Raw genomic sequence first — 20,480 nt, 5'->3', positions numbered from 1 at the left:
CTCCAGCCTGTGTCTCCTCCACCCCTCCTGCCTCTGCTTCCTCTTCCCTAGCTTCCACAAGCCAGGAGAAGCCTGACTTCAACCAGGCTGTGCTTACCTCCATCTGCAACAGTGCAGGCTTATTTCTCGATCTAAATCTTACTATAGACAAACACATACAAGCTTCACTGGCTCTGTTTCTCTAGAGAACCCAACTGAACACACCGAGAAGTGAGCAGGTTTTGCAACTCTCTCCGATGCAGTGAACCCAGCTGTAGGTCTCGTGCCCCACCAAAAAAAAAGACAACTCTGTTCCCACGACCTACGGCTGAGCTGGATTTCCATCTGTTAACACAAGGACAGTGTCCAAGATTGCAAGCCCTCCTGAATGGACACAAACTGACTCCTCTTCAGGCTCCCATCAAGCCCATTTCAATGATGAGTTAAAAACTGGTGATGGCAGGACCCCAAGGAGAGGAGACAGCTCACAGGGACAGTCAGTCTTCCCTGTCCACTGCTACCACCCTAAAATCTCCTGCGAGGGCATCCTGGCCGCCAAGACCAGGGTTAGTGAGCAAAGAAGAGCCGCTCTCCAGCCTGTGTGTGTGCTCTCTGGGGGCCCTCGGTGGATGATTTGAGGGCTCGACCTGGGCGATGCGAATCCTCATAGGACCCAGTCTCATAGGGCCGTGTGGTTCCACCACCCCTGGATGTGAGGGCCTCCACCTCTTGACTTTGAACGCGGACTGGCAAGTAAGTAGGGAGAGACATCACAGAGTACTTCCCAGAGCCTTCTACCCAGCTCTCCTGGGCTACCTGGATCACCTCTGCAGAACCTGCTAGCACTCCAACCAGGCTGTGTCACTGTGCAATGTCGAGAAGTAGAAGCCATGTGCTGACCTGGGGGATGAACTGTAACTCTGTGTGTGTGTGCGTTCCCATTTAAGCTTATAAACTTGTTGGGCGGGCTGTACTTTCTACTTAAGTCTACCCCTTCCTTCCAAGCTATCTTTTATCTAGGGCGTATTCTGAATATTTCTCTTTAACCCCCTTTCCTTATTTGTAAGGCCGGGCGCTCACAGTATTTCCTAAATGCAAATAAGGCTGTAGGAAGGTTCAATGCGGCGATCTCTGTGAGCACCCGGCACGGCGTGAGCGCTCATCCGTCAGCCTTGTCCTCCAGTGAGCCGTCTCCCCAGTTTCCACCGGTTTACAAATTCACGCAGACAGGGATGGTCACACAGCATGCTGCATGGAGCCAGCACGATGGTTCACTGGGCGGAACATGGATACACAGAAAACTGTGTTTGATGTATCAGCAGAAGGCCGTGTCAAGGTAGAACCTGACTCCTGGATCCACCGAGTGGGTTTAGGTACCTGTGAGCCTTGGCTTCATGGATCGTTTTAATAATCACACTGCAGGGTTGTTTCGACTGTGACATAAGCTAGAACATACTGTGCCTGGGCTGTGATCGGCTCTCAACTGTAAAAAGCATTCAACTGTTGGCCAAAATGACAAAACCTTCTAGTCATGGCTCTTAATGTTACATGCTGTCTAGTTGGTTCCAACTCACAGCGACCATCTCTACCCACAACAGAACACTACTTAGTTCTGTGCCATCCTCACGAGGGTTACAAGTGAGGCCACTCTCCCAGCCACGGTGTCAGTCCACCTTACTGAGGGTTGTCGTCTTTGTTTTTGCTGACCGTCTGCCTTAGCAAGCGCGATGCCCTTTTCTAGGGCCGGTCTCTCCTGATAACATGTTCGAAGTACCTGAGATGAAGTCTCGCCATCCTCTCTCCTAAGGAGCATTCGGGCTGTCCTTTTTCCAAGGTAGATTTGTTGCTCTTTTCAAGTCTTCGCCAACACCATAATTCCAATGCAGCAAATATTCTGGCGTCTTCCTGACTCGTTGTTTAACTTGCACAGGCATACGAAGCGATGGCAAAATCACCAGGCCTAGTCTGCAAAGTGACACCTTTGCTTTCTTAACACCATAAAGAGGCCATGGGCAGCATATCTGCCCAGTGCAGTGTGTTGTCTGATTTCCAGATTTTTCTTTCCAGGAACATTGTTGCTGATCCAAGCAAAATAAAATCCTCCACAATGCTGGTCCTTTGTCCATTTATCATGATGTAGCTAGACTATTGATCTGGTTGGGGGGCGTGTGTGGGATTTTAAAAATTCCTCGTTGTTGTTGTTTGGTGCCAGTGAGTCATTTCTGGTCCATAACAACCCTATGCCCAAGAGGATGAAACACTGTCCGGACCTGCTCCATCCTCACAGTTGTTCCTGTGCTTGGGCCCCTTGTTGCAGCCACTGTGTCAATCTCTTCGCTCAGAGTTTGCCTCTTTTCCCCTGAGTCTCCACATTATCCAGCATGATGTCCATCTCCAGGGACTGGTCTCTTCTGATAACATGTCCAAAATACATTAGATGAAGTCCCACCATCCTTGCCTCTAAGGGGCACTATATTCCTAGTAACGTGTCTTTGTGGAAGGTTTGGAGTCTGCTGGTGGGACTCGACTACTCGCTCTGAGATGAATGGCCTGCGCCTCCCCAGAGATCCCTCAGAAGACAGGTCTGGGATCTGCTTCTGAAAGGCCATGGCCGGGAGAATCCTGTGGAGGAGGATTTCTACTCTGCAGTGGGGGTTGCCGTGAATCACGACAACAGCACAACTGGCGGACTCTACACATCTTTCTATAGGAAACATTATTTCCTGTGTGACACATCTTCTTTGTTGTCTGGAAAATGGCTCTATTGCTTTCCTAAGACTGCCACAGCCGAGCGCCACAAACTGGTAACTTATAATACCAACTTAACCACATGGTGGGTTCCAGAAGTCCCCACCAAGGTGTCAGCTGGGTCACTCTCCCGTCTGAAGGCTCTACAGGACATTGTCCCCCATGCGTCTTCTGCTCCTGGTGGCCCCTGGAAGTGCTTGCATTGTGATGGATCACTCTGACTTGTTTCCATGCTCCTACACCTTCTCCTCAGTATTTCTGGGTTTCTGTGCATCTGTTTCTTACAAAGACACCGTCATTGGATTCAGACCCGCCTGGATCTAGTATGACTTCCTCTTAACTTGATGACAAAATAAGGTCACATATGCAGTTTGAGGGTGTGACAGGAAGAAGTGGCAGTGGCTTGAACTAGGGTTGTAGCAGTGGAGATGGACACAGGAAGTTCTTGGAAGAAAAACCGAGGAGAACTTGACGGTGGCTTTGAGGGGTTGGGTAGATGCTGGGGAGAGAAAGAGGTCTGGATGCTTCCCAGGAGGGCTGCGGTATCATTTCCTGGGGCAAGGGGTGAGGCGGGGTGGGGGTGCAGGGAGAGGGCGAAGGGAGGTGTTGAGTTTAAGTGAGGTATGTTGAACTGGACTCTCTTGAGAAGCAGCGGAGAGGAGCCACTGAGACGGTGATGGGCTTAGAACTTAGCTGAGGGGTCGAGGCTGAGGTAGACCTTGCATTCCTAAGCCACAGAGGCTGAGGAAAGCTATGGGGGCGAATGGAATCACTAGGAAGAGAACTGGGTCTAGGGTGGACCTGAACCCCAGCAGTCCACCAGAGTTGTTGTTAGCAGACAGAGCTGAAGGAGGATAGCCGGGGGTAGGAGGAAGAGTCCAAAGTGTGACATTATGCAAACCACGAAAGGAATATGTGGACGGAGGAGCTACTCAATTCTGTGAAATGCTGCAGCGGTCTCTTTCTTTCAAAATGGGCCCTGTTCCTTGATGTCGCTCTCTAATCTCACCATTGCTTCAAGAAAGTCTAAATTCCTCATCATGGAAACCAGTCCTCTCACAAGCGGATGCTGAGACTCCTCTCCAGCCTCGTCCCCTTGACTGCCCCCATCACCGCCTTCTTGCCAGACAGACTGTGGTCACATGGTGCGTGCAGGCGAGTCACCTTGCCAGTGTCCATTCGCTCATAAATTAGATTCTTTTTTGGGAGATCTACCTCATTGCCACTCTCTTCTGTCTATGTGGCTCTGAGGTCACCATCTGTGGCCCTTGGTAACTAGCTTGGGAGGACAGGGGGCATGGGAAATGTGATGAGGTTCATCCAATCTGAGTGACTCTTATGGGAGTCTTAGAACACAAGACTGGAGTCTCGACAGACGTGGTGCAGGACTACGGGCAGTCCTGCGGTGACCTTGGAGGGGGGGGGTCGGGAGCAGATTTGCAAAGAAGGCCAACACGTGAAAGGAGGCAGAGAGCGACGAGGCAGAAAGCTAGTTTTGGTGACATTGAGTCCTTACTTTAAGCCAGGCTGGCAGCTGGAGTAAATCTTAATTATTCTAAAGATTGATTATTAATACATCAATAATTTTTAAAATTTGAATATTTGCTTAGGGTTTTCTGTTTGCAACAATATGAATCCTAACTAATGCACACATACTGTTGTGGTTGCTTTAAATGTTTCCCCACTTCTCCACCTGGAACATTTAACTCTGGCTGCCCAGGGAAGCCTTCTTGGACTCCTCCATGCAGGTACCCACCTCTGTCCTATCTCAGGGCCCACTAGGATCATGTGTGCACGGGGCTAAACGCCTGCTTCCTCAACTAGACTGCTGTTCTTCAGTGTAGCAACCGTGGCTTGTTCTTCAACCGATGCCTCACAAAATATCTGGTACCTGAGGGTCACTTATCAAGTGCTTCCCGAATGAATGAACAAAATAATTGGAAGTATGTGGGGAGGGAAGGGCAGAAAGAGGAGCTGATGCCAGGGGCTCAAGGAGAAAGAAAATGTTTTGGAAATGATGAATGCAATGTATGTACACGTGTGCTTAATACAACTGAATGATGGACTGTTATAAGATCTGTAAGAACCCTTCAATAAAATGATTAATTAAAAAAAGAATTATAAGTAGAGGGGCTAACACTGTTTCTGGATTTTGCTGTGGCCATGACTCTAACATCACAACATTCACTGTCAAGAAATGGGAAGATCCTGGAAGAGGTTAAAGAAAGGGTGAAATCAAAGTCACATCAATACTTAAAAGCAATGAGAAATCAGGTGTATCATCCCCAGTATTGGCCAAATCCATTTCCAGGAAGTGTCACTATTTTCATTATAGAAATGGCTTCTCAGAATATAGTAATAAGTAAATAGGGCAGACCCCTTTATTCCCAGATGGACTACCTCATTTCGCTTGGCCACCACAGAATGACTTCCCAAAAGCTGGTATTCGAAGTTCATTAAGCCAGGCTGGCTTCTTATTTCCTAATGATTTTAAATGTTCACCAGGTACAGAACTTCCTTCAGAGCCCAAACAGTCCATGGCACTTAATGAGGAGGCTGGAAGGCTCGGCCACAGGACCGGCGGGCAGCTTCAAGGCCACCCGGGTTTATCATTAGATGGCCACGGAAGACATCCCGAGCAGGCAGCCGTTACTGTGGTAACAAGCACAGGGAAGGAGAGGTGCTGTCGTCTACAAAACGGGGACAGCTCACGGGAAGCACAATGGAAATTCACAAGGCTGCCTCAATTTAGAATGGCCATTCAACATCCGGGGCTGGAAACCGAATTGCCAAAACAACAGACAAGGTATCAATACCCAGTAGCTCCATTGTCCTGGCTGCTGCCACACGCTTGAGCCTGATGAAAATGTTTCTCAGGTCTGTGAAACAGCCTGCTTATATCTATAATTTAAAGGAGTGTTTTCCAAGCTACGCTTAGATTCAGACTTCGTGTCTAATTGAATTTAAATATAAAGTAACACAAATACTGTGACGGCAACTTTTCCCTTGTGGTGCTCACCACTTCCCGGTAGTAACTAGAGCAGCGGTTCTCCACCTGAGGGTCGTGACCCTTTCGGGGGTGGTCGAACGACCCTTTCACAGGGGTTGCCCGATTCATCACAGCAGCAAAATGACAGTGATGAAGTAGCAACGAAAATAATGCTATGGTTGGGGGTCCCCACCACATGAGGAACTGCATGAAGGGTCACGGCATGAGGAAGGTTGAGAACCGCTGAACTCGTGTCTCTTTGATACACATGTGGGTCCGGAAGGAATGCTGGCTGACAGATGCCGAGCAGACAACATGAAGCTCCATGCAGCGTCTCCTCAGTGCACAGTTCTACTCCGCCGGTGTGCTAGGCTGACACACTCACTCTGCAAGGACCGGGTTTTCCTAGAGAGAACTTTCTCATGATCCTACCACTAGATGAAGGCAAGCGGACTGATCTGACTTTGCTAATCTGCTCGACACCAGGGGCTTCCACACCTGCTTGATCTGCCTTTCCTGTTTGGAAATCTTGGCCGAACCAAGGTGTTTTGTTTGGTTGGTTTTTAAATAATTTTATTGGGGGCTCACACAGCTCTTATCGCAATCCATCCATCCATCCATTGCGTCAAGCACTTTTGTACATTTGTTGTCATCACCATTCTCAAAACATTTGCTTTCTACTTGAGTCCTTGGTATCAGCTCCTCATTTTTCCTCCCTCCCACATGAACCCTTGATAAATTATAAATTATTATTATTTTCATATCTTACATCATCCACGGTCTCCCTTCACCACTTTTCTGTTGTTCATCCCCCTCCCATCCCTGTGTGTGTGTGTTATATGTCAATCATTAAGCCTGTGAACCAAGGTTTTAAGGCTTTGTTACCTTTGTCAGGGCTTAGTTGTCGGGGCAAAAATGGTCTTGAGAAGACCAGCACGCAAGATACAGGAAACCTAGTACAGAGCCTGCGGGAGAAAGAGCGGCACGGGGTCGGGGAGGGCCCTGCGGGACTCTGTGTGATGTACCGTATCTGGTGGTCCTCGGCTCCCACGAGGAAGGACCAGCGGAACTTCACGACCAGGGGGCTGCAGTTGGTGATGGTGATGTAGCGAATGGCCTCGGTGTCGTTCAGGATACAGCCAAAATCCAGTTCGGTGGTCTCAAAGCTCAGGTTGGGGTAGTGCACTTCCCCACGCAGGCTCAGGCTGTCGACCTGAGGGTGCTCCACGTACTTAATCGTCAGCATTTCTTCTGCCACCCAGTTGTTGAAGTCATTTCTATAGGACGGGTCAAACTTGACCAGAAGGTTCTTTTCTTCGCCAATCTCCAGTTTAATAGGCTGTGAACGAGATGGCGGGGAATTACCAACCTGCCACGCGCATTTCCAACTGATTCATGGAGCAGGGCTACCAAAACCTCCTGATCCCTGTGTGTTTACATGTATCTGTAGCTGTACATGTACCTGTGTGTACGTGCATACACTGCCCCCACACATATTAGAATAAAATAGACATGGGGGGGGCTGCAACACGTTCATGGAAAAATTCCATTTTCTTTTAATTCTATGTGCCACACCCGTTGAAGCCTTCGACATTTACCCACATACATCTAGTTTGTGTGAAAATGAAAGCAAGGGGAAATATTGACATTTTTACAGGAAGAGATTTTAATTAGAACTGAGGAGTTATTAGTACTGGTGAGTTGTAAAAGAGAGTCTCCAATTATGAGCTACTATAAAACATTCTTGGCTGAAAGTCAGTTAGCTTGTGAAAGGTTCTTTCTAGACAACTTGGAAAAGGCTTTGGTTTAAGAAAAAAACTTAAAGGCTGTATAAAGTACTGGGGGAGGGAGGGTAGGGGAGGGAGGGGAAGTGCAGAGAGTGACCCAGAAAGGGGCAGGTTAGGTAATTTAATTCATTTCCTAATGTCTGCGAACCTAACTCTTAAACACGCTGTTATCTACTTTCCACTGCTTTTTAATCAACTCCACATGACGCTCCCGAGCAGGACAGCGTTTGCTTGGTACATTCTACTTGTTCTTTTCTCTCTGAGTCAGATCCCCATGTGGTCCCAGATGCCGGCACCTTCAGCTAACACCGTCCCATGGAAAGGCTGGTTATGAGCTGGCTTTTTTAGACACTGAGCTAAACTGCATGGACCTCATGGCGTAGCAGAGACCTGTGGAATGCACACGGAATGGGCCTGCTTCCCTGGGCATATCCACACGGAATGGCTTCAGTGGTTCAGGTGTTTAATCATGGCTTCAGCACCATGATTAGATAGCTTCAGTTGATGAAGCCAATCACCTGATTCATGAATCAGAGCCCAAGAGTGGAGGCTCTTCCCTGACCTAATCTCATTGGAAAGCCGGGCCTGCCACCTGTCCTTCTATCCGACCACTGGCATGGATGCTTAATGGGTGGAGGACACTGGTTTAGCTATTTCTTTGTCTCCCCGTCAGATTGGAGGGGGAGGGTGCTGTTAAAGGATCTTCACTATCACGGGTAGAAAGTTACGTTCTCTAAAGACTGGCTTCATAACAATCAAAGGGTTATTACCATGAACTAAAGTTCTTACACTGTTACCGATCGTTTTTCTACTGAATGACATTGGAAATTATTTATGGCTCATCTAAACATTTCTATATCCTTTCCTCTGTGTGCCTTTGATTGCTTATATTTTTTTGGGCTGAAACAAGGCAGTGGACTGCTATAGTTCTTCCTTTACCCCCCGACACTCCCACCCCCCGCCCCCAGGGGCTTAGGATCGTGTTCAGTTACCTCGGGAGCTATGGGCAGAGGGGACTTATCAGTTTCACATATGAAAAATGGTCCAGTCGTGGAGACCAGTATGTGCACAGGCAGGGTGGAAACATTCTTCACGGCCAAGGGCTGGTAATTAGGTTCCAGGACAGTGTTAGGTTTCTGTGAAAAAGGAAAAAAGAACCCAAACCCAAACCAAGTTATGGCAGACACAGTAAACTATGTTTATAGCAACAAATTCTCATCTTGGTAATGGACAGATTTTGCAATGATAAATGCATATGTGCAGTTTTCTACATCCCTACAAAATTCACTTGAACTCTGATGGGTTACTGAGACGTGAACTTATAGAAATCTGAAAAAAAAAAAGAAAGAAATCTGAAAACACAGGTCGTCTTGGCTGTTTAAAAAATGTACACAAGCCGTGCTCCTCTATAGAACTGTGACTCTAGAAGTTTCCACGGTGTCATAAAACCAAGTCTCATAAACGAGTGATGTCATCTTGTGGGAGAATCCAGGTGTCATAAGGAATAAAACATTTCTTGCATACACGAAACTTTTCCCCCTATGGGCAAAATACAAAGTTGCAAATCCACAGTCGAACCTTGAACAACTTAAGGCCTAAGGGGCGCTGACTTCCTGTGTGCAGTTGAAAATACATCTATCATCTATAGTTGGTCCTTGAACGGCATGGAGTTGAACTATGCAGGCCCACATATGCACTTGAGCTGTTGCGGTGAGCTCCAGTGTTGAGTTTGCTTCAACTGCCGCCGTGCATGCTAATCATCTCTGGGAGAGCAGGCCCTTGCTCCAGGTAAGGGGGCATTCACAACACGGATGCTCATTGCAGTAGCAGCAGGAAAATCCCCAAAATTTCATGTAAGTGACCTCATTCCGAATGAGCCCATGTTGCTCAAGGGTCAACTGTACTTGGCTTTTATGCCAACGATGAATGTTCTTTACTGTTTCCTGTAAATGTTTCCTGATATCATTGGGATTTGATTTTGAAGCACCTTTTTGCTCTTAGACTTATCCGATTTAATTTTCAGCTGACGAAAGCATTGGAAATGGATCTTGAAGTTTCCGGTTAGATTGGACTTTTCTCATTTTGATATTGGGAACCATGTGATTTCTGATCTGCCTTTGGAGGTGGAGATTCCACTTTAGGTAGGATGTGACCCGAAGCCTCAGTCAATGTCCAGCCTCTCATGCGATCCTCCCTCCAGTCATTCCTAGTTTCAGTGAGCTGGCCCGTCCTTTGCTGTTGTTCCCAAACTGCCCCCGTTGGGTTTGCTTTTTCTCTGGGCTCCTATTTCAGCGGGAGCCACCTGACTCCGTGCACGGATCCAACTCTGTCTTCACGTTCTTGGCCCCAAGTTTTCTTCCCACTCTATTTCCTGGGACCCCTGGCTCTGGGAGCACCTCCTGCCTCCCAGAGTTCTCTTAGGGGGTGGTGAGAGGGCAGCCTTCACCGGCCTCTCTCCCCCGTGGTGATGGAGATGCCCGGCATTCTCTGCAGTTGCTGACTCCACGCCACAGCTGAGGGATGCAGCAGCTCTGTGCCTACAAAACCATAAGCTGCACTGGGCTGGCCAAGCGGCACCCGGCGACCTTCCCCGAAGGCTGCTGCGACACCGCAGGCACCTTTGGAAGTGAAGGCGCTACACTTGGCTGGTTTGGGCATGAGGCCACTCAGAGGTTAGTGATGAGAGAGTCCATGCCAAGAGAACCCACTCTATTTTAAAAACAACCTGTCTCCATTCGGGTTGTTTGTCTCCCAAGTATCAGCAGAATAGATTTGCTGCTGGAGCGTCACGAAGCAAACTGGCTGCCAGTTCCAGCTGACCTTTCCAATAACACAGAGATGTGGCTTCATCGCGGTGGCTCAGAAATGGCACAACAGTTTTAAAGTAGATCAAGTTTGGGCCAGGCTATTGAGAATTCTTTCCCTCGGCAGATTGGAATCATTATATTCGAATGCAATAAACTCCAATACACTGCCTTGAGCTGCAAACAAGGAGACAGGGTAACTAACTGGGGGGTTTGCACAATTAAAGCTGGACAGCCAGTTGTGTCCGGTCCGGGGCACATGCTGAGAATTGAAGCTGCATTTCCCCAGTGTCCCTGATGCAGGTTCAGTGTGAGCAGGAGGCAGACAAGGAGCAAACACAAGGGCGGGCAATGCTGTGGGGCAGTCCCACACTGTCCTTGAGGGTTGCTACGAATTGGAATCGACTTGGCGATACACAACAGCAACAACAGTAAGCAAGAGCGATTTCAAACGTCTGGTACTTGGGCAGAAGGAGACAAGGATGAAAACAAATAAGCAAAGGGGCGTAACGAAAGGCATTTAAGAAAATTCAACACGAAGCGACTGACAGTAAAATATTTTCCCATTTTAATCTAGGGATAAAAGGAAACGGTAGGCAGTTAAACAAGAATGTCATTTTCTTTTAGAACAGGCATAAGGATTTAAAGAGAAAAAAGGGGGAAGCTACATACATTTTTATGAATGTTTATGAACTAAAAATGTTATCCTAAGAAGAAACCAAGCTGCATTATTTAATACATATTATACTATCTTGTACGAAATACAAAATGGCTATTCAACACATAGTCACTGAATTTTCTCTCAGCAGCTAGATTCGCAGAAAATACGACACCACCACGTCAGGAGAAGCTGTTGTCAATAAATGTGTGTGTGTCCCTGATGACAGCGAAGACCACAAAAAAGGAGAGAATCCAACAAAACAGTGCAACGCAAGCTTCAGGACGGCAGTGAGGAATCACGGAGGACGCTCCTGGCACAGGCCTGCTGCTCAGCATCCCGTCACTGCCACACCTACTCCTCACTTGTCCAATCACCTGTCCTGGCGCAGGTCTTAACAGGTCTTCCCCAGGCGCTCACTCTCCTCCCTGAAGCCCTGCCAACAGTCAACCGGACACAAGAAACAGAAACGAACCCAGTCTACAACATGCCTCGCAGGCCTGCCACACACACACCGGCCCTGACCAACCTCTTCAGACCAACTTCATGCCATTCTTGGACCCGCTCGCTGTCCTCTGTCCAAGGTGACCTTCCAGTTCTGCATGTTCACCACACTGCTTCCTAACCCAGGTCTTCACGTCCAGGCCCCTCCCTTGTTACCATACGAACTTCCGTTTTTCCTTCAAGTCTCAACCTGCGGCACTTTCTCAAGACAGCTGTGCAAGAGCTGCCTACTACTGAGGCTGTGCTCGCCGATATAGGACACAAAAACACAAAGGGGCTGCAAGGGAATGCACGTACAAACAGTGCATAGCCCCTGGCACCAATCCTAAGCATCGACACGAATGTAATTTAAACAATTAAGACTTAATGATTTCCCTATAATCTGTGACCTTGCCTAGTCTCTTAGCTTTGACCACATGTGTCTAACTCAATTTTCAGCCCCAGCACGGTGCCTGGCTTAGAAGAGATTTTCCATCCATGTTTGTGTGAATGATGAATAAGTCTATGATTGGAAGCCTGCCTAGCAGTAGGTCACGCGCTGTTGTGATCTCTTCCCCGCTTCTTCCTTCCCCCCTCCCTCTTCCCTGCCTCACCAATTACTTGGCCTTAATGGCCGTAGTAAGGAGTGGATCAAGAACAGAGCGTGAAAGGTTTAGGCTGATCCACATGATAACCTGACTTGGCATTTCAGTTTCCGTAAGTGTGTCATGGGAACAATGAGCCCATGTACCCACTCTGTAGCGTTCCTGCAAAGGGCAACAGGGAAACAATGTAATGAACTTGGTTTAATGCCTAGCATACAGCAGTCGATCGATGGCAGTGATTCTGCTTATTCTAATGATTGTTAACTTTGGTTCAATCCTTTCCATACTTTGTTGCTTATTGCACTTACTTAGAGTTGGATACTTGACAGAAATGCATCTGCAGTGCACTAGAGCACCCTTTACTTAGGTCTTATATACCGGAAATTATGGAAGTAGAATTTCCATAGACATTTCCATTTCAAAGGATTGTAGGTTTAGGTTCACAAGTTTTAATTTAGTGTGTACTGATCTTGGAAGCATTAGAAACATTGGGTGGCATCTGTAGACAGTGGGACATCCCCTCACAGAAGGGTCACAAGGAGGGGAAGAGTCAACCAGGGTGATGTATAGCACCAATGGGACACACAGTATTCCTCTGGTTCCTTGAGGTTTCCTCATCCCCCACTATCATGACCCCAGTGCTGCCTTTCACTGTGGGCTAGGCCGGAGCATGTGCACAGGTACAGATAAACACTCAGGACACATAGAATCCAGGTCAGATAAACCCCTCAGGAACAGAAATGGGAGTAGTGATACCAGAAGGGTAGAGGGAAGGTGGGGAGAGGAAGGGAGAAGAAACCATGGGGGAAGGGAGACAGCAGTCAGTGTAAGATATGAAATTACTAATAATTTCTAATTTATCAAGGGGTCACAAGGGTGAGAGGTGGGTAGGGCAGGGTAAAAAGAGGGGCTGATACCAAGAGCTCAAACAGAATTTGAATGTTTAGAAAATAATGTCAACATATGTACAAATATGCTCAATATAATTGATGTATATGGATTGTTATAAAAGCTGTAAGAGTCCCCAATAAAATGGTCTTTAAAAAAAACCCCAAAAAACATTGGGTGGAGAATGAGTGACAGGCTGCCTGTTAACTTGGCTTCAGAATGAAAGCTAACAAGCATGCTGACCCTCTGTCAAGCCACCCAGCCCTCCCGACTCTACTGACCTTCTCGAGGCGGTAGATAAGCTCTTTGGTGGAGAGCTGGACAAGAGGAGCTATGAATTCACAGATGACATTCACAATCATCACCAGGCTCTTTCCCCGCTGTGCCCCGATGATGGCATGGCACACCAGCTTCTCTTTGACTACCTGCAAAGTAGACCAGCAGCTGAATGACCTACAGAGAGCACCTGCATTCAGAACTACCTGCCTGGGTACTTCTGAGAAAAGTCTGCTTTGCAGAATGATACATTTCAGGGATCTGCCTCTGTCATACAATTAAAGTCTGATTGGTTACTTGTGTCCTTGGTGGGTCCCATGTTTACTTCTTACAGCCCCTCAGGACAAATCAATTTGCATTCAGTTCTCCCAGTATCTATAGAACATCTAGGATGCATCAGGAAGGAGCAGATGTACACAACAGTGTTAGGAGCAGTTTATAATAACTGATGAACAAAGAGGATGGAGTCCTTCAAAGTTCTGACAGTTCAACAGTCCTCATCTGACTTCTCAAGAAGCTGGCTGAAAAGTTTGCTTTCATATTTTTATGTCTACCCAAAACTTGTGCCATAGAATTCATTTACTTTGGACCTAACAAGCCCAGATGTTTATGACATGGAGGAAACACATCACGAACAGCTTAGCTACTGTTGAAGTGTGCGCGGCAGTTTCTTATGTCAATGGATTTATGTCTTTTCTCAACTATGTAGAATAATTGCAAAGCACATTCAGAGACATTCTTAAACAAAACTTTAACTAAATGTGTTGCCCCAGAAGTTCATATTTAACGTCTTTAAAAATATTGTTGGTTCTTGTGTACTTGTGCTCTTCCAGAAGGCTGCAAGTCTCTTGAGCTCAGGAGTTGCATGCTGCGCATCTTCACATCCCGGGTGCCCAGCACGGGATGTGGCACACGGGGCACACTCAGTGTTGACACAGCATCTCCGAGTAACAGATGCAAGGAGCATATCATGTGCTCCACAGTGAGGCATAACTTGCCTTTTCCTTTTTGCTCAGAGGTCTATGTTTTACCTAAAAATGCTCTGTGGACAAATAATACAAACGGAACACACTGGAACCTGTAACCCTAGGGGAGCTACGTAATGGACCAGATTTTCCATCTCGCCTACTGGGGGAGCTATCTCCTACAGCCACCTTGTGTGATGCCACACGCAGGAGCATAATCAGCACTGCCGGCTTTGGCCGAACACTGGAGGGGCCTCCGTCAGAGACTTATTGGTTGGTCACTGCTGACCCCGGCGATGGGAGCTGCTCTAGAGCTCCTTTAAGGCTGGGTTCCTGGTCGCTATAGAAACACTGCAAATTGAGCAGAGCTGAACCTTGAAAGCAATAGGTGCTGTCATGGTAACTCGGTGCTGTCTGAAATCCTTTAGATACCACATCCTTTCCTCAGATAAATGTCAAAGGACTCTCTTAAGAAATATCCACGGCAAACATTTATTTAGGAGGAAAATAGCTTCAGAAAGTCCGTCTCTTACCCTGGGAGTTTCAGAATAGCCTTCGAGTATGACATCGATGATCTGGCCCGGATACAATTCCATCCTGACTGGGTGGATCTGAAACACGGGGCTGTTGTAGCCACTGGCGCTGAGCTGTCCATCACTACAGCCCTTCTTCACCTGGTCCTTCTTGTCACCCGTGTCAAGAAAACTGTAGTTCATCCAGAAGAGCTTTTGGACCCGGCGACCCCTGTTGGCCAACTTGAAGCGGTAATAAAAGGGATCCAGGCTGGGAAAGAGGAGGCAGGTGTTTAGAGAATCCAATTTAGGGATGTTCTATTGCGCTATACACCCTTAGAAATTGTTCATTTAAAATAAGTTAGAGCGCAGACAACGAAATAAATCACTGCCTTTCAAAAATGTTCGAAAACACATCACGCCTCTACGGAGAGTAACCACCACCAGGAGGCCAGACACTCACGCCTGGAGTCAATAGATGCAGACCTGGGTCTGGTCCCGGGCTTGCCATCACCAGCCAAAGGCTGCGGGAATGCTGCCTAATCCATTCTTGGTCTTCCCCAGAAGGCGAACCAGGCACACAGACACTACTCATGTGAAAACTACTTCATGAAAAACAGCTAAGAAGAGTCAAAGGACAGCCAAAGACCAACTGGAGGAAAATAAAATGTCAAGTTATGTTGACTAAACCTGCTGGCTGAGTGTAATGTCTTGTGCTGGGCTCCATCTAAGGGGATTTAAAACCAAAAAGAGAAACAGTACATACTTTCTAAGCCTTACTAAGAGTGAGAAGGTTGTAAAGAGCTGGGAGGCCATCTCATTGACCACTTTTCTCAGACTAATGTGCTCTGAAGGTGCTACTACTTCATTAGTTGGTTCATTCATTTAAATGTGTACTCCAGAAATAGCCATTAAAGGCCCCTAACTGTCTGGTCTACCACTTGTCTGTCAGTTTGCTGCACGATTGTGGTTTGTATGTCGCTGTGGTGCTGGGAGTCATGCCTTGGGTATTTAAAACAGCACCAGGAGCCTTGATGGTGTGCAGATGGCAGTGGAGCTTCCAGACTACGGCAGTGCAGGAGGAAGGGCCCAGTGATGCACTGCTGAAACACCTGGCCAGCGAAAACCGGCGAAGAGCAACGGAAGAGTAACAGTGGTATGAGCCTGTCAGGTGAGAGGGCCCTCTAACTATGACGTGGATGGAGGAACACATTTGGGATCTTCTTTGGCCAATGCATGACTCAATATGAGAAAAACCAGCTGGGCACATTTATTGATACTTGGAAGGTATTAAGTAGGAATCTAAAAATATTGGCAGTTGCTAAGAATGAAGTGGAACATTGAGGATTGATATTCTAGGCATCAGTGGGTGGAAACGAACTGGCAGAGGGCATTTTGAGTCACACAGTCATATAGCTTCCTATGCCAGGGAACAAGTTGGAGAGGAATAGCATCACACATTGACTGGCAAACGAACATTTCAAGATGGGTCCTGAAGCACAATGCTCCCAGGGACAGGATAAAACCCACACAGCTACAAGGAAGACCAGTTGATATGACTAACGTTCAAATTTATGCATCAACCACTAATGCCAAAGATGAACGAATGGATGATTTTTTTAACAACTTCTATAATCTGACTAGAAGGCTCCATGTGTGTGCTGTGCCAGTGAAAGGTGACTCAACAGGATGCAGAAATCACCAAATAATGTCATTACTCTCAAACTCAAGTAAGGTTTTCCTACCGATAATTTAAAGCCAGTTTCAGCAGTACATCAACACAGAGCTGCCAGACCCTCAAGTTTGGGTCACAAGAGGCCGTGAATAAGGACAAGCACTGCTGAAACCAAATGGTTGTTAGGTGAAAGCAGAGAGGACCAGAAAGACGCTTCCTTTGTTTCAATGACTATCCAAAGGCAACCGACTTTGTGAATCAGAACAAATGGCTAACTTCATGAAGAATGGGAGTCCCAGCATTCGGTAAACTCATACGGAACTGTACACAGACCACGCGGCACTTGTTTAAATAGAACAGACGATGAGTGCATGGCCTATAATCAGGAATGATGTGCACCAGGGTTATGCAGTCTTCATGCTTGGCAAATGAGCTGAGAGGCTGGACTCTATGAAGAATGAGGAGCAGGGTGGAGGAAGGCTTATTAAAAGCCCGTGATATGCAGCTGCCACAACCTCACTTGCTTCAAGTGAAGAGGCCTTGAAGCGCTTACTGTTGAAGATTAGAGACTAAGATTCAGCCTTCAGTGTGGATTACAACTCAACATAAGGAATAAAAAAAATCCTCACAATTGGACCAACATCATGATAAACAAAGAAAAGATTAAAGTTGTCAAGGATTCCCTTGTACTTAGAGCCACAATCAATGCCCATAGAGTCGGCACTCGAGAAATCAAGTGATGCATTGCCCTGGACAAATCTGTTACAAATAAACATCTGTGCAATGTTGAAGAACAAAGATATCATTATGAGGACCAAGGCGTCCCTGAGCCAAGCCATGGTATGCTCAGTGGCTTCATGTGTATTTGAGAGCTGGATAATGAATGAAGACCAAAGAATCGAACCACTTCAATGATGGTGGTGGTGAAGATTGAGTATCCCATGGGCTGTCAGACAAACAAATCTGTCTTTTTCTGAAGAGCCAGAATCTGAACTTACAAGCAAAGTTGGTGAGACTTCGTCTCGCATATGTGCATATGTTATTGGGAGGGACGAGTCCCTGGAGAAGGACATCGTACTCGGTAGAGGGTCAGTGAAAAAGAGAAACACCCTCGGGATGAACCGACACGGTGGCTTGAACAACGGGCTCAAACAGAGCAAACTCTACAGATGGTGCGGGACCAATCGTGTTCTGTTCTGGGGGACACTGCTGTACAGTGTAGCCAAGTCAGAATCACCTCCACTACAAAACTGCTTGGCCCCTTACACACGAAGCATGACAGACTCAGTCCCTGCTTATCCAGAGTATAGCTCTACCAGGAAGCTCTATTAAGATCTCAGAGAAGAGTCAAACATACTTTCATTTATATGGGATAGATATAAACGAGGGGGTACCCCCCAAATTGGACTTTTCCCAAAAAAAACTATGTATTGAAATTTTTTACCTAACAACTTTATCACCTTCAAAGTATTCTTTTAATACACTTAAGAAATTTACTCAATACTACAAGGAATCCATTTGTCACATCTGCGATTCCATTCTTGAAACATTTTTCAAACTCATCTATTTGGACGGCTGACAGCACCTCCTCATTTTTTGTTTGTTTTTTTTCCTCACCTATTCTACATGGTCAAATCGGTGTCCTTTCATGCCCTTCTTCATTAATGGAAACAAAAAGAAGTTGCACAAAGCGAGATCAGGTGAGTCAGGTGTGCGGAGCAAGAAAGGGATGCTGTTTTGTGCCCCAAACTGGCGCACTGAGATGGCTGTGTGAGCAGGTGCATTGTCTTGGTGGCAAAACCAGTCCCCCATCTGCCACGAGTCAGGTCTCTTTTGTTGCACACTGCTACACAATCTTTTCAAATCCTCTACATAGGAAGCTTGACTAACAGTCTGACCTGGTGGAACAAACTCCAAATGCGCTATGAGCTGATATTTTCATCCTTTTAGGAAGTTGATGGATGTCCAGAATGAGGCTTGTCATCAATAAGACATTTAGCCTCTTTTGAAACGAGAAAACCACTCGTACCCTCGAGTTTTTCCCATAGCGCTGTCCTTGTAAGCAGTGCCCAACGTGCAACAGTCTCTGCGGCATTTTTCCAAAACAGGAAACAAAATTTCACAGCGTCATGCTGTTCTCTTAAATTGGCCATCACAAAAAAACCAAGGTTCGAAGAAACTGCTTTTACGAAAAAAATTCACTGTGACCAGAAAGAACATGCCCAGGTGACACCACTGGGTGCACCAACTCAAAGCAAATTGCTCCTTGCTTGCCTAGCGGGAAAAATGCATACTACAAAAGCTCCGCTCCGTCCAGCAATTCTGGTTTGTTTGTGTTTTTTGTACCCCCTCACACACACACACACACACACAGTACACACACACACACTCATATGTATACTTACAAGGGGGCTCCAAAAAGTTCTTGGAATAATGAAAAGATGGCGGAATTTTCCATGAAATTTTAAAAGTTTTCTTGTGTGTTTATATACATGTGTGGGTGTGTCAGAACACATACACACATGTATTTACTGGTGTAAACTCAGATTAGTGTGATTGAGTTGATTCTGACTCATAGCGACCCTATTTAGGGTTACTGGGAGCAGACAGCCTCATCTTTCTCCCATATGATAAAGGCTTACTTTTTTTTTTTGAGGGATAAAACTTATCTCAGGACTGTCTTTGGTTTGTGTCTTTTAATTTTAGTAGACTTTAATGTTTCAATTCCACCTGTCCTTCTTTAGGAGATGGCATTATGTCTAGTAAGTAATTTCAGCATCGAAAAATAATTATCTGGAGTACTTGTCAGTTGTCAGCCTTTCTATCTAAACATGTGTCGAACAGGGCATGCTCTCTGAAGGATCTTTATGTTGCAATTTGACCTCATGGCTGAATAGGTTTGGGGGATGGGAGAATGATAAGAAATAATATCCACTGCTTATAAATTAGGCAGAGTCATCATTCAATATCACAACAACCAGCAATAACATTTTACATTTCTTCTCATTTTACAAATGAAGAAAGCGAATCTCTGAGTAATCAGAAAGTTGGCCTCCAATATGCAATCAGATTGGGTGCTATATGGGTATTCCTTTAGATGAGGGTTGGCAAACTTCCTCTTTTCACTCTCAAGTATAATCATTAGTTTACACTCTGTGGGACCCATGGTCCCATCTCAGGTGCTCAACTCTGCTCTTGTAGCATGAGACCAGCCTCAGACAGTGTGTTAACGGATGGACATGGCTGTGCTCTAATAAAACTTTATTCGTGACACAGGCAGTAAGTAGACTTACAACAGCCCTGCTGTTGATGAGTTTTTGGGAGACTGCTGCATGTCAAGAAGGGCAATGACTATTGAGGTAGAGAGGGAATCTGGCAACTAAAAGCAACGTTTGCTTCTGCATTCCTAGAAAACAGCTAACTCTCCAACCCCAGGCAAGTGCCGGAGTATTCTCTGGGGCCATTTGACACTCTTTGTAGATTAAGGAGAATTATGTATACTGCTCCATATATTTATAACTTTAAATGGAAGCACTAGTTTGCAATGACAAAATGCTCTAATGTGTGGCCCATCGAGAGGCAGAAGACAATTTTTAACCTAGTTGACAAAAACACTGTAAATCCTTCTCTGAGAAATATCCGATTAGACTGTCGGACTTGCCTGTTACTTCATCATCTACTGGCTTTTTAAACGCCCAGGCCCGTGTTTCAGATATGGTGCAGAGGAAAGGAGGCATGAGTAGAATCTGCGGGCGGCCGAACTATCGTCAGTCACGGTTCCAAGAGCAGTGCCTCCAACGTAAGCGTCAGACTTAGAGCAAAAGGCAGGTGCACCCATTTGAGATCTGTTTACAGTCTTGCATTGAACAGGCACAGATCCCTGGGCCTGTGTGTCAGTTCTGACAACACTCTTCTGAGGAACCACAGGACCCTAGACATTACCTCCACCCTTTGCACGCAAAATGGATACAACTTTTCGACCCAAATTTAGATGGTTCTGCTGTGTGGTCACTTTTATTTAACTATTTAGACTTTCTATCTTTTCCTGGGTAACCAGTTAAAGCCAATTGCAATTGTCCCATTTCTGTGGTGCTACTGTGGGGAGGCAAGC

The 20,480-nt window shown here is 46.3% G+C and overlaps 1 protein-coding gene across 1 annotated transcript in view; it reads right to left on the bottom strand.

The window, feature by feature from the left end:
* HYDIN (HYDIN axonemal central pair apparatus protein) overlaps positions 1-20,480 on the bottom strand; it is a 285,134-nt gene that overhangs the window by 148,276 nt on the left and 116,378 nt on the right. Inside the window, exons 19-22 of the mRNA XM_075536735.1 lie at positions 14,716-14,965; positions 13,223-13,366; positions 8,496-8,639; positions 6,742-7,055 (exon numbers count right to left, since the gene is read on the bottom strand). Coding sequence (XP_075392850.1) covers positions 6,742-7,055; positions 8,496-8,639; positions 13,223-13,366; positions 14,716-14,965 — 852 coding nt within the window. The remainder of the gene's footprint in view (positions 1-6,741; positions 7,056-8,495; positions 8,640-13,222; positions 13,367-14,715; positions 14,966-20,480) is intronic.

The sequence above is a fragment of the Tenrec ecaudatus genome, chromosome 18 (assembly GCF_050624435.1).
Source record: "Tenrec ecaudatus isolate mTenEca1 chromosome 18, mTenEca1.hap1, whole genome shotgun sequence".
Taxonomy (NCBI): Eukaryota; Metazoa; Chordata; class Mammalia; order Afrosoricida; family Tenrecidae; genus Tenrec; species Tenrec ecaudatus.
The sequence above is the reverse complement of the archived record's forward strand: the minus strand, read 5'-3'. Positions and strand labels throughout refer to the sequence as shown.